The sequence below is a fragment of the Camelus dromedarius genome, chromosome 8 (assembly GCF_036321535.1).
Source record: "Camelus dromedarius isolate mCamDro1 chromosome 8, mCamDro1.pat, whole genome shotgun sequence".
NCBI lineage: Eukaryota > Metazoa > Chordata > Mammalia > Artiodactyla > Camelidae > Camelus > Camelus dromedarius.
Genome location: NC_087443.1, coordinates 30,104,045 through 30,118,392, shown reverse-complemented (window position 1 = coordinate 30,118,392; position 14,348 = coordinate 30,104,045). Strand labels below are relative to the sequence as shown.

At 37.9% G+C, this 14,348-nt stretch overlaps 1 protein-coding gene across 6 annotated transcripts in view; it reads left to right on the top strand.

The window, feature by feature from the left end:
* Positions 1-14,348, top strand: part of KAT6B (lysine acetyltransferase 6B) — a 158,716-nt gene that overhangs the window by 12,821 nt on the left and 131,547 nt on the right. For 5 of the 6 annotated variants that reach the window (XM_010984131.3, XM_064488028.1, XM_031461068.2 and 2 more), the window contains exon 3: positions 446-1,324. In XM_010984131.3, the coding sequence (XP_010982433.2) occupies positions 704-1,324 (621 nt within the window). In that variant the 5' untranslated portion in view covers positions 446-703. Of the gene's footprint in view, positions 1-445; positions 1,325-14,348 lie in introns of those variants that run through there. The other variant, XM_064488029.1, reaches the window with a different exon arrangement.

Sequence of the window (14,348 nt, the reverse complement as noted above, 5' to 3'; positions counted from 1 at the left end):
TTATTGCTCTTTTTTTTTTTTTTTTAAGTTTAAGATTTCTTGAAGTAAGCTTAATGTGTTTCCATCAGATTTTTTTGCTTCATTTACTTATTCTTTGATATTTTGGTTTTATGTTTATGGAAGATATATGTCTTGAACTGCTTTCATGTAATTTTATTAATTTCAGTAAAGGTTATTCATTAAATATATAACTTAGATGTGATCTCTTAAATGTCCCATAAGTGACTCATATAAATAATAAGTGAAAAATCCTAAAAAAAGTTCCTTCTCAGACTGTGACCCAATTTCTGGTTGGAAAATATAGCCCCTGTGGCTTTGTTACATAATACCTGCCTGTCATTACTTCTGTGGTCATTTTGCATCTGAAAAAGTATTACAAAAGAATCTTTTAATTTATTTTTGGGAGTTCCATTATTGAATTTTTTCCCCCTTTTTATCCTTTAAGGTCTTGATTTCCTAGTTAAAGATGTTCATCATCCGAATGCAGTCTGTCCTGTTGGTCAAATAAGACAACTATCAACATTGCCTCTTTGTCCTCTTTTTAATCTCTAAAGGATGGATGTTTGCTAGATATCTCTTAACATGGTCTGGAACACCCTGCCCATTTGTTGAATTGTAAATGACTTTTAAATGTGCAAGTTCTGTTAAATACAAGGAGAACCTCTATGGGTAACTTTTGTATTGAAGAAGTCATTTGTCAACCATGGTAAAACTTGCAAACCCACTTTATACAGAGTGGATTCTTGAAGCTATACAGAAAATAAAAAAGCAAAAGCAAAGGCCCTCTGAAGAGAGAATCTGCCATGCAGTCAGCACTTCCCATGGGTTGGATAAGAAGACAGTCTCTGAACAGCTGGAGCTCAGTGTTCAGGATGGCTCCGTTCTCAAAGTCACCAACAAAGGCCTTGCCTCCTATAAGGACCCAGACAACCCTGGGCGCTTTTCATCAGTTAAACCAGGCACTTTTCCGAAGTCAACCAAGGGGTCTAGAGGATCATGTAATGATCTTCGCAACGTGGATTGGAATAAACTTTTAAGGAGAGCAATTGAAGGACTGGAGGAGCCAAATGGCTCCTCCCTGAAGAACATAGAGAAGTATCTCAGAAGTCAAAGCGATCTCACAGGCACCACCACCAACCCAGCCTTTCAGCAGCGGCTGCGGCTGGGGGCCAAACGCGCAGTGAACAATGGGAGGTTACTGAAGGACGGACCGCAGTACAGGGTCAACTATGGAGGCTCAGATGGCAAAGGGGCTCCCAAGTACCCCAGTGCTTTCCCATCCTCGCTTCCACCTGTCAGCCTTCTACCCCACGAGAAAGACCAGGTAAGTGAAGGGAGAATGTCAGTACATTATAAATATTGCCCATTTGACTTGCACAGTTTCAGTTAAATTTTATGTGAACTTAAGTTCTGAGTAAAGTTTGATAAACTCAAATGTTTTATCTCAGAGCAGGCTTTTATAATTTAAAAGGTGTATGTTGTTTTACAATATAAATTGTTCTGTATTGTTTTACAGTGTACAGAGGGCTTTCTCATTGGTTGACTATGAATTTAATGTGATGGCAGTGGTTTTTTAAAATGTATTTTTATTTATTTAATTTTAATTGAAGTATAGTTGATAGTGATTTGTTTTTTAAACTAATTGGTGAGTGCCTGAAGGGACTAGGATAGATAACTTTAATCCTTCCTCAAGGCAGGATCACATATATTTCAAAAAAATCCAAGAGAGATCATTGTATATTTTTCTCTTTTTAAAATTATTATTTATATATGTTTTTAGCTTTATGAGGTATAATTGATATATTTTTCTCTTTATTATGTCAGAGAAGAAGAATCTGTAGACTAATTATTTTAATACTGCTAGTCTGTGCTTACTGTTTTAATATGTGACCCAAACCCTGTCTGCTTCACTTTAAAGTCATTTGTTATTGTTCACTTCTCAGTGAGTGAAAATGAATGTTTATTTTGTCTCATCGTGTATCTTTTCTTACACTCTGGTTTCTCTGTTATTTCTAAAGTGTTCATACATAAATGGCAGATTTCTCCTTAAGTTTATTGCTACAATTTTAAGTCTTTGGTTAAGCAGAATTTTCCTTTGTTTCATTTCAAAGTTATTGAAATTACCACCCAGACTAAAACCAAAGTAGAACAACAGCAAATTGTTCATAGTGATTTAGGCCCTCCTGTTTGGGGGCCTGTTGTGTATCTTCTAGGTGAGTGGATGCCCTGATACCAGTTATCTTTACGTCTTGTAAACCATTAACCACTGTAGGTAGAAGCGGTGGTTGTTGGATGTGTTAACTACATTTTCAGAAGTGATGGAAACACCACGTTAGGAAAAACTGTGCTCCTGGTGCCTTGTTTTTTCTCTTTGGTTACGGCTAGGCCCTGAGGCAGACCCTGCTCCCCTCAGGGCATTAAGCTGCTGGAGGCCCAGCTCTGCACACTGGGTCAGACCAGGTGATTTGCCTTTCTGTGGCCTGATCTAAACTCTAGCATTTATTTCTTAACCGTATGTTTATTTTATTAGTTTTCCTCAACATTTATTTTATCCTTTGGTGGTGTTTGTGTTTATGTAACCAACCCCCAGTGCTTTGTAAGAGAATGTGGGCATAAAGAAAAAACTAAGTAAACCTAGGAAATTTTCTTTTTAATAACATTTGTTTCAAGAAAATACAGCAAGTGACTTAAATCCGAATTCCTGTATCTAACACAGCCACATTAAGCACTTCTGTTTCTCATTAAATATTTTTATAAAAGCTTATATCATGAGGAAAGCTTGTATCATGCTTTAAGGGTATATAGAGCCATTTCTTGATGGATTTGGATATCTTTGTTTTTAAAGTAAATACATTACTCTAAGATATATCAAGGTTTTATAATTATCAGGTACACAGACTAATTCAGTCAGCTTTAGGCAATTTAATAGCATGTTTCAATAATTTTGTGATCCAGGGGGCTATCTTAACTTGTGACAGAGGAATCACTACAGATATTCCACAGTCCCTTTTCTGTCCTTCCCTTTAACCTTGCCCATTATGTCTTGCCACCCATAATATTTTCTTCATACAGCATCTGTATAGAAGTATTTTTAGCCTGAAGGAGAACTCATGTCTGAAAGTGTTTAGATTTGGAAAGAGTAATTTATTGCTTAATGGGCACTTGCTACTGATCTTTTTATGATGATCTTTAAATTGTCCAGTTAGCATCATCATCTTATAACAAGGAAAGCTGAGAAAAATGTGTCCTAGAATTTTCATTTGAAATTTGGGGATCAGTTTTGTTGAATGATCATAATCTAAGTCTTAAAAAAGATTAAAAAAAATCAAATTAAGTCAGTTTGGCCACAATGTATTATATTGTTTGTATTGTATCTTACAATAGCACTTCTCCTTGAAAAATGTAATAAAAGCTACATCAGAATGTTATATTGCCCTTTGAGATTACAAGGAGTAAGTAGTTTAAAGCCATATACATTTTCTAAGTCAATAAAATAGAAATTCTGGGTCCATGAATGAGTTTGGGGTAGGTGGGCTACGCTGAAATAGAACAGTTGTTTGTATCCACATGTTTTTCTAGGGTCAGGGTCTATAGTTTTAAAAAACTTTTTTAAAGGAATCTAAAGTGTCAAATAGCCAATGTGAATATTTTTGTATTGTGGAAAATATTTTGAGTTTTTCCTACTAAAACCATGTATGTACGCTAATTGCTAGCTTTTGATCAAAAGCCCTTGCTTCAGCCCATGAACTTGGATCTTCATGTAAATTGGCTGACTATAGCTTCATGTATATAGGACTTGTTCTAATGTATTTGAAAGGCAGATGATCCCTGTTCTTGATGTGCTAGAAGTCTGTGGAATTTGCATTGTGGGAGGACATTTGTGATATAAATGGCCACTCTACAGAGATGAAGTCATTCAGTTGCAGTTCAGTCAACTAATGTCTTTCAAAGAAGCTGTTATTCTAGGTACTTTTGTTGAGCGGTTTCATGTAACTGTAAAAAAGAAAACAAAATAGTAAAAATACTAACATTTCTTAAGTGTTAAATGCTGGCCCTATTCCAAGTGCTTTACTACATTTATTGTCTCCTTATCACAGTAACTGTGAGGGCTTTCACAGATGAAAAACTGAGGCTCAAAGCCTAAGCATTTTATCCAAGGTCACTTACAGAGCTGGTGAGCGGTGAAGCCAAGACTCTTAATGAGACAGTCTGATTCCAGACCTCCATACCGCTGGGCTGTATACTGGTCAACAGTGGTGACTTTTCATTAACAGTTAAAGTATCTTTTCCAGTTCCTCAGATGCTTAGGAGCAGTTTCCCCCCAATAAATAGATTTCTGGCATTTCAAGTTTGGTAGTTGCAATAAGCTTATTACAGTTGTTAAAGCAGATACTACTTATAATATTAGCAATATGGGAAAGCAGTAGGGAAAGTAGTAAATCTGTGTCTAATTAGATTTAACATCATCATCATTCCTATGCATGACTGCCAGGAGGGGAATACAATGCAAGTTAAAATAGAAGGGCTCCTTCCTTTCTGAAATGTAATTGCACATCTTCTGATAGTCTAGAATTCAAATTGGATATTACCATACTGGCTCCTTAGCATAAGTTCTTTGTATTTATTTAAGAAAGCTCTCTTTGGTGAGGTGATACGGAAATGAATTAAACCATTGAAGATAAAACTTTATCTTTGACTTGGCTAGGGAACTCCTAAAGGATAGTATTAGTGTTTCTCATTAAAAGTGGTAAAGCTCAGTTAGGTCAGATTATGAGGACTTTGGAAAGTCAAATATTCTAAGAGAGACTTCTTTTATCGCTACAGATTTTGTAGCATTAAGATTCTATTTGAACATCTGGGCATTAGCATTTTTGTAAAATCAGTTTGGTTCAATTTTAAACAGATTTTTTGGTATTTCACTTCATTGGGAATATCTTCCTAAAATCTGTTGTCAAATCTTGGTATGTTTCTAGTGCAGCATATAATAAGGGAATTCTCATTCTAGGCAGCTGTCGTTAGTGATGCTTCTAATATCAGGTAGGGCTTTTGATTTTTTTTTCTTGAAGAAACGAAATAACTTACAAAAACTTTCAAACATAATTACCACAGCAGTGATCCTATCAATAAGAAAAAAAAAATAAAGATGAGTTTAAAAAAGAGGACAGATGATCAGAAATGGGGCTGAGAGACAAAACTATGTTAAAAGTCACTTTTCATGGTCTTGGCTTGTTCAGTTATTTATTCTGTTTGTCCTCCACCCCCTTTTAGGGAGATACTTTATTAGGGTTTTTGGCAGGGTTCTTAGTATGAAATATTTCCATAAATGGAAGATTAATGTACATCTTACATCAGGTTCTTGTGTTATGTCAATGCCATAAATTAAAAAACTTTTATTTTTAGATTTTCTTCTTTTCAGTTTTCCCCTTACCCTGGAGAGACCCTCCTCATCTCCCTGTGGGACTTTTCCAGTCACTCGTACTTTGTGAAGGACCATTTATACTAGTCCATATTGTTCTTTGATGTGGCAGTCTTCCAGAAGTCTCTCAGCCCTTGGGGAACTGTTCGTAGTCTCAGACGACAGTGGATCTTTTGATAGAAATGTGTGTATTTTTTGTCTGCTAGTTATAGAGTCCTCGTGTCCTCCTCCCTGTTGTCCTCCTCAATTCTCCTTCGAGTTGGTGTCCTTTGTACTGCAGATGTCACATTGCTCAGTGCTCTGCTTTGTGCATTGAGCTGAAAGTTGGATGAAGCCCTCGATACCGCAAAATATACTCTTCCATGTAACCTGAATTTTGGAATTGGTATGGGTGAAAGCCAGTTTTAGAATGACTATAAAGTCGGGCAGAACCCCATTACAGAATGTGACGGACTGGGTGAATCCGATGCTTGCTGTTCCAGGGTCAGGGAAGGAAAAGGATTGTAGTTCTGTTGTTCCTATGACTAGGTTTCAGAACTAGCAGAGTATCTGAGGACTCCCTTTGTGAGCAGACGGTACCAGTTGTTGAGGCATTGCTGAGAGAACGTGGATTGTCTCAGACCAGTTAGTTGGGTCAAGGGAAGGATGAAATGAAGAGGAAGTGCGTCTTTCTCTCACTCTGTTGAGTGACAGCATGTTCCACTTGTGAGCTTTTATTGAGATGGGACTTGTCTAGACTTCGAATGAAATAGGTTTCAGGTAAAGTAGAAACATTATGTCAGAGGATTTTGGACTCTTAAAATGAGTCTTAAACATTCTTTTTAACCCTTTGGATCTTAGATGTGTTTGATGCGATAGCTGCCTTTTCCTGATCCTGACACGAATGATATGTAGGTCCGTCTATTTTCTGATTCTCTAGTGGTATTATCTTCCAAGCATTAAGGATGCTAAGGGTATAGTTTCCAGACTAATTTTGGATATTTTCAGTAGCTTTCAGGAATTCACTGTGGTATTCCGTATACCTATTTGGATTTTAACGGCTACATTTTTTTACACTTTCAGTGCTAAGAAAAATCTATATTTTCTAGCTTTGAAGTTATTTAACAGATAAATGCTGCTTGCTGATTTATTCTGATCGTATCTTAGACAGCCAAGATTTTTCACTCATCCTTTCCCTTTAGTTAATAAATAGTACATTTTAATGTTTCTCAGAGTGAAGGTCTGTAGTCTTTTTGTATATTTTATCTTTGTATATGGTAATGTAACAGTGATACACAAGGAAATGTGACTGTGTTGTCACCGCAACAGCAAATTTTGATTGTGAAATTCATGACTTTTTGCTTTGCTTATAAACTTAAATTTCCTTGGCCTGTATATTAAGCTACAGTAAATTTGATGAAACTGTTCATCTCTGGTTACACCAACTTTTCAAATGTGAATCCGCATCTTCTCGGTACTTGATCTCTCCAATCTATTAATGTTTCTAGCTACATAAACATCAGTTAGCTCAGTAAATTAAACTTCACCAATAAATCAGCCATGTCATCTGAGACACTTGAGTTAGCAGGCCTGTGAGGAGAATAGTTTTTTTGTGTTTTTTATTTTAGTTTATTTTTTTTTAGGGGGGAGTAATTTATTTTATTTATTTTTAGAGGAGGTACTGGGGATTGAACCCAGGACCTTGTTCATGCTAAGCATGTGCTCTACCACTTGAACTGTACCCTCCCTCCCAAGAGTGTGTTTTTTGTTTGCGTGTGTGGATGCCCTTCTCTCGCTGACTGCAGGTTGTGATGGGGAGTTGAGACGTCTAAGGAAAGGAGGAACGGCAGTGTGGGTCGTGAGATGTGAAGCACTGTTACCCTGCTTATGCTTTCCCAGAGAAGCCTCCAGGAGTTGCAGACTGTATACTATTATTTTTCCTTTTATAAGTGAACCTTTTAATTAGCAGAATGCTAACACAGAGTATAACTTTCTGCTTTGTTTCGTGAAACATATTTTGAAAAATCTACAAAATGCACTATATGGACAGAGTTCTAGAGCAAATGATACTAGAGTTAAGCTGTGAGGCTGGTTTCTACAAAGCTACAAAATAAATACTAATCAGTGGTCTAAGCAAAATCCAGGAAGGATTTGTGTTAATTTGACAAGTGGGCTTAGAATTCTTTAGCCATTATTTTTTAGAAACCAGCTTTGTTCGTACATCCTTTCTCTAATTTGCTTCACTTTTGATCTTTGATAAAACCAGCTGCAATTTTGTTTCATTAACAAACTTAACTGGTTGACAGATGTTTGTTTTGGCTTGATTGTGTCCTTTCTATTAGAAACAGCATAAGCATACATAGAAACCATGCTGGGCCCTTTCCTGTCTGTAGCTAGACAGGAGTTTCAGAAGAGCAACTTAATTTTATTTACAAGTTCAATTTTTGTTCCTCTGTGCTATTATAGTAGGTATACAAACATTCCAGCTCTTGTTCCCCCTGTCAGGGAGGTCTTTTGTTCTTAATCCTCCATCTGTTAGTCCAGCACACCACCTCCCCCCACCTTTTTTTTTTTCAGCATTGCAAAATCTTAGCATGCAGAAAAAGGTATTGCAGAATTGGTAATTGAGATATCAGTGACTCTTCCACAGTTCAAGGAAGGGTATGGGACTAGCCTAGTGAATTTAGATAATTTCTTCCATCTTCTTTGATGTCAGTAAGCTGCCATATGGAAAGCAATGAGGCCTACAGGAAGGAGGTGATCCTTGATCTGGGATGCCTGTGAGACTGAAAGGCACGTGGGCTGGGAGCCAGAGGCCGCACTCGTAGTAGTTTCTGATGCGGCCAGTCCTGATTTTTGCCCGTGGTGTGCTGCCATGCTTGTGGCCGTCTCAGATCATAAATGGGAATGATGAAGTTCAAGAAACAGAGTAAAGGTTATATGGGGTAAGAGAAACAATAGTAAGAGAAGCAAAGAACGCTTAAACTAAAATCCAGTGTTAAGAACATGAAATGATGGTTCCTGTTTGATGTTTGATAAACTTGTTTTCCAAATTTTATTTTGATATCATGTAGCGGCCTTATATCAAATCCCAACCCTAGTTTTGGAGCCTTGCGATGTGAGTCAAGCAGCAGAACATACGATCTACTTGTGGAAGAGTGTGGGCAGTTTGAAGAATATGAGCCATTCCAGATAGAGCACTGGCAGGGTGTAAGGAGACTGGGGGAGGGAGGCCATGGAGGGGGCCAGGAAGACGCTTCCCCCTCAGCTTTGTAATTTATAAAATTGCAATAATGCAAAAGAGTTGCAAGAGTGGTCCAATAAGCACTGTTATTCTCTCTCTCCCGTGTGTGTGTGTGTGTGTGTGTGTGTACGTGTGTACACATACATACATACATTCATATTGTTTGGCTGAACTATTTGAAAACAATAGAAAACATTATGATAACAAATTATACTACTACTTAATTAAATATTAAGGAATATTCTCCTGTGTAACCACGATACTATTATCTCATGTAGGAAATTCGGCAGTGAAACAAGAGTATTATCTAATAGTCTGTATTTCTTCAGATTGCCCCAAAATGTCATTTATAACTTTTGATTTTGAGCTAGGATCCGGTTAAGGATCCTGTATTGCCTTTGGTTGTTATATCTCCTTTAATAAAGAAGTTTTCCCTCTTTTTTTATTGCTCAGTGACATTTTTGAAGCATCTAGGCCAGTTGCTTTGTGGGACGTCCCACAGTTAATGTTTGTCTGATTACATCCTCATGATCAGATTCAGGGTAAGCATTTTTGGCAAGAGTACTGCATGGGTTGTGTTGTGTATTTCCTTTTTTGTCACATCAGGAGATACATCCTTTCAGGTTGTCTTGTTACTGGTAGTGCTTATTTGATTAGTTGTTGAAGGTGGTGTCTGCCAGATCTGTCTTTATAAAGGTACCTTTTCCCTTTTGTAGTTAATAAGTAATTCGTGCAGTGATGCTTTGAGACCATGTGAATATAACCTCCAATGTGTATTAGTTTTCATATTACTTTCTGTAACAAATTAACAGAAACTTAGTGACTAAAACAATACGTATTGATTGTCTTACAGTTCTGTAGGGTAGAAGTCCAACATGGGTCTCATTGGGTTAAGATTAAGGTGTTGCAAGGCTGTGTTCTTTTCTGGAGGCTCCAGGGGAGAATCTGTTTCTTCCCCTTTTCCAGCTTCTACAGGCTGCCTGCGTTTCTTGGCTCATGGCCCCCTCTCTCCACTTTCCAGGCCAGCAACATCCCATCTCTCCAACCATATTTCCGTAGTCACGTCTTTCTCTGACCACAGCCTGGGCAGCTTTTACAGGATTCATGTGGTTAGATTGGGGCTGCTTAGATAACCCAGGATAATCGCCTCATCTCAAAGCCCTTAATTTAATCAAGCTATAAAGATTATTTTGCCACTAAGGTGACAGGTTCACAGGTCCTTGGCATCAGGAAGTGGATATTTAGGGAGGCATTATTCTGCCTGCCATACAGTGGTTTCAGTATCCTCACCTAAATCAGTTTTTGCATTAGAGGTTGCAAATCTTTGAAGGTTTTGGGGCTATAATGTAATAACATGGTCTGAGTCTGCTTAGAAAGGAATGATCACAGCTGATGACAATTCTAGGTGGGACGGTACATCCTGAATCATTTCCGTGAGGGCAGGAACAAGGGGCTCCCCCCCACTTTCACCTAGTGTTTCTTTATTCCCAAGTCAAAGAACTGAAGGATGGATTTGGCAGTGTTATAGCTTGAGAGTTTTTAACAATAGGAGTTTGGATATCCAAAATGTTTTCTAACAAGTGCACTTAAAGTTGTAGAGGAGGGTCTTTCATTTAAATGCCCACAAAGTGCATGAAAATATGTAAGACAACTTAATAAGAGAGGTCTCTTGGTGACATTTTATGTCTATTATTTAAATTTAAATCCTCCATTAGAGAACTCTAAATAGGCTGAAAAAGAAACTGACTTGTTTTGGGGGAAAAAAACAGTATCATGGTCACCATGTTATACCTCAGTAAAGTTGGGGAAAAAAGAAAAATATCCTGCAGGTGGATATATATTTTATTCCTTTAGTTCTTAATAAAAACTCAGAAAAAAAATCAAATCAAGATTCACAAAGTTGGTTAACCTCAAGAATTCTCCATTTCCTTTCTTTTCGCAGTGTTTTAGTAGACTCTTCTGCAGTCACTGCAGTTAGTTAAAATGCTTTGGAAACACTGACTGTTCCAGTTGTTAAAGAATAACTGTTTAGTTATCAGCCTGTAAATGTGCTTCCTCGCACTGATAAAAAAAGATGATCTTTTCATCCAATGAGCTCTGACCTGTAAACCTCCCTTCCAACTAATCTCATTTTCCACCAGCTACTGAAATATAACAAGATGCCAACAATTACATCCTCAAAAGCATTTATACCAACCTACATAAAATCATCTCTTTATTGGAAAATTATGTAACATCTTGATTTCAATTTAGCATAACATGTTGGTTAGCAATAAATCTTGGTAGGGTATGAACACAAGCCTGCAGGCAGTTTGCAGAACATTGATTAGGGGCAAATTATGTGTTTTTTCTAGCTTCTAAAAATTTCAGAGCAAAATGAAATAAATAGTTATTATCAAGACCACCATTTTTTAGGTCGTTTTAAAATCTGACATAGTAAAACATCACCATGTGTCTTGCACTAAGTACCTGGACTCTCCTGAAATCTGTGATTTATGCCTGTGACTATTTAAGTTCCCAGTTTTGTCTATGATGCACAACAAAAGCAGAAGAACATGGTTAAAACCCGTACTTGGGCCTTGTAAAGTATGCATAATTAACAGCTCGTATTAGATTTGAAGGCTTTACAGAAAACATGCAAGAGGATATTAATATTAAACACTTAGTGCTTACTGTGTACCAGGTAAAATACTAAGTATTTAATATATGCAAAGTAATTTTACATGAAACCTGAGAGATAAGTACTATCACTGATGGAATTTTACAGATGAAGAAGCAGGCCAGAGAAGGTACCTTACGCAAGAAGATCTTTCCCCTGCTCCTGACTTCTGACCTCTAAGATGGCTCCCAGTCTCTTTCTTTCGTAATTTCCTCTACCCACTGCCAGCACCTGAAGTATGTGAGCAGCTTGGTTCCTTAGCTCAGGGCAGCCTCACTGCAACACACCCCTCTTGCTGCTCTTCCCCTTCTGAGGGTAGATTTACATCGGAGGGTCTTTATATGCAAGGGATGTGTGTATATATGTATGTATTTATTTTTTTTTTACAAGAGGGATGTTCACCTCGGCACACTTGAAAATAAAGATCCTTGTGGCTCCCTTTATGACTGCTGAAAAAAAAAAAAAGTGTTGTAGCTGGTTTTTCAACCCTGGCCCACAGGTTGGAGTACAACCACTTCACCACCTCCTTGGCCTCCCAGTTATCTGGATGGAATCAACACATACCTGCTGAATTCTTGTAACATATAAAGCTCTGTCCTGGGCACTATAAAAGTTACAAAATATAATAAGCTATATTCAAATTGGAATTAAAATTACCAGTTGAAACATACCAAGACACACAGCTATGTGATTCCTTCTCAAATGGCCAGTGGGGTGATCTCATTTTCTGAGTGATTGAAGTTTATTTTCTTTAGGAATGAGTAAATAACAGCTGACATTCACATATTGGTACTGTAAGTCAGACACCACTTAAAGTGCTTTAAATATAGTAACTTGCCTGTGAGGTAGTACCTCTTTTCTTTCTTACAAGGGAGGAGACTGAGGCCCCGGAGGTTAAAGGACTTACCCAGGGTCACATGGCTGTTGTGTAGGGAATGGAGGGAGGATTCAACCCCAGGCATTTTGGCTCCATAGTCTGTACACTGAACCATTATGCTCCACCACCTCTTATTTCCTTCACAAAGAGAAACTTCTTTTAAAGAAAAGGTATTGAAAAGAGTAACACATTAAATTAAGTTCTTATAAACCTGGACCTCTCAGTGCCTTTTTAGTGTTTATAATAGGAGCCACTGAAAAGACTGTTAAAATTTGTAGTGTGACATCATTTAAGGTGGCTTTTCCCAAACAGTGCTCAGAGGTAGAAGGAAGCAGAACTCTAAGATGTTAGTGATGCTAATAATGTTCTGAGTTGTAAAGTCCATGAGAAGTTCTGGAATTTAACCTGCCTAGCCTGGAGTTTCCCAAGATGGTTTGGGCCCTCTCCTCTCCCTTTCTCCTCACTCCTCACAATAGCCATCCGTTTGTCTAGAAATCATTGCATTTGGTTAAACACAGTTTGGATAGTAATGATGTAAGTTTATACTGCTAATCCCTTTCCTCATTTCTCCCAAAATACACATCCCAAAGGAAATAATTGACTGATTGACTGTGGTGTTTGTACTTCAGAACAGAAAACCCAAAATCATCACATTCATGCCTTGTCTCTATTATGAATTAATGTAGTAGAACTGTTGATGATAATTCTTCAACTGTAGAGTAACATTTTAGAGTAGCAGGTGATTTTCGAGGTCACCAGGTTCAGGGGTTTTAAGCTGAGGTCCAAGGGCTCCTTTCAGGGGGTTGTGAATCCCTGAACTTTGTATACAGACTGTGGACTTATATATTTTTGAGTATTCTCCTGTTGTCTCTCACCTCTTCTCTTCTTCAACAGGTCATTTGATTTAGGCCAGTGGTTCCAAGACTTTGCGGCACATTTGAATCATCTGAAGAGCTTTTTAAATTCTGATGCCCAGATCACACCCTATACCTGTTAAGACAGAGTGTCAGGGTAGGAGGCAGGCATCAGAACTTTTTGCAGCTCTTTAGAGGATGCCAGTGAGCAGTGAAAGTTTGGGAATGAATCACTGCCCGAGGCTAACTTTCTTCCTTTATAGACGAGCAAACAGGTCTACTTCTGTGGTTGAGGAAACAGTCTAGATATGTTAATTGGGCAGGGAGCTTAGAGTTCATTCTAAAGGAGTCCTTGGAGGAAGAGGCTCTGGACCAGAATGCTTAAGTTCAAATCCTGACTTCTCCACTGGGCAAGTACAGTGTGTCTTGGTTTCCCCAGATGGCTGATGGAGATAACAAAAGCACAGGCTGCTTAGGGGTGGTTTGCTCCAACCCCATTGCCTTGAGAAGCCAAGATGGCGGGCATTTCCTGGGCTGTGATCGGAAGGGCAGCTGAACAGAGGTCAGCGCTGCAGGAAGGGCGGTTGCCGCTGGCGCTCCCTGCCTGGCCATCCTGCACCCGAAGGAGAAGTGTAAATTGCTACCCTTCTCACCTTCCAGTGAAGACCTCCTCTCCCACTGGAGACTTGTTCTAGTCATCTAGGCCGCCAATTGCTAACATTCATGTTTCTTTGTTGTTTTCTCCCCAATTCTTGTTATTTAAATAATCAGAAAAAAAAGTATATTTTCAGAGTAACACATGCTTATTTTACAGACTTTGAAGAATACAGAAAAGTTCAGGAATGATACACTATGACCTCAAATTTCACTCCAGACACAACTACTGTTAAAAGTTTGTATTTTCTTTCTTCCAGTCTTTTTTCTCCTGCATGTGTGTATTTGTTCTGTTTAAATAAGGAGAAGGATATGTTAGCTATATAATCTTGTATCTTGCTTTCTATGTTTAAAATAGGTTGTGAGCCTTTCCCCATATTCTTGATGATTCTTTGAAGTGTGACTCTACAGAGGCTGGTAGTGTTTCTTACTTCTTTGTCGCTCAACATTGAGGATGTTCCTCATTTTTTTTTGCTATTACAAATAATATTGCTGCTAAAAATTTGTGTACATGTGGGTAATTATTTCTCATAGGATAGATTATTAGAGGAGGTACAGTAAGGCATAAACCTGAATTCTTTTTCTAAAATTTTTGGAACATTGTCAAAAGGTATTTCAAAAGGTAGTACCAGTTCATACTTGGGCAGAGTATGAGAGGCCTTGGG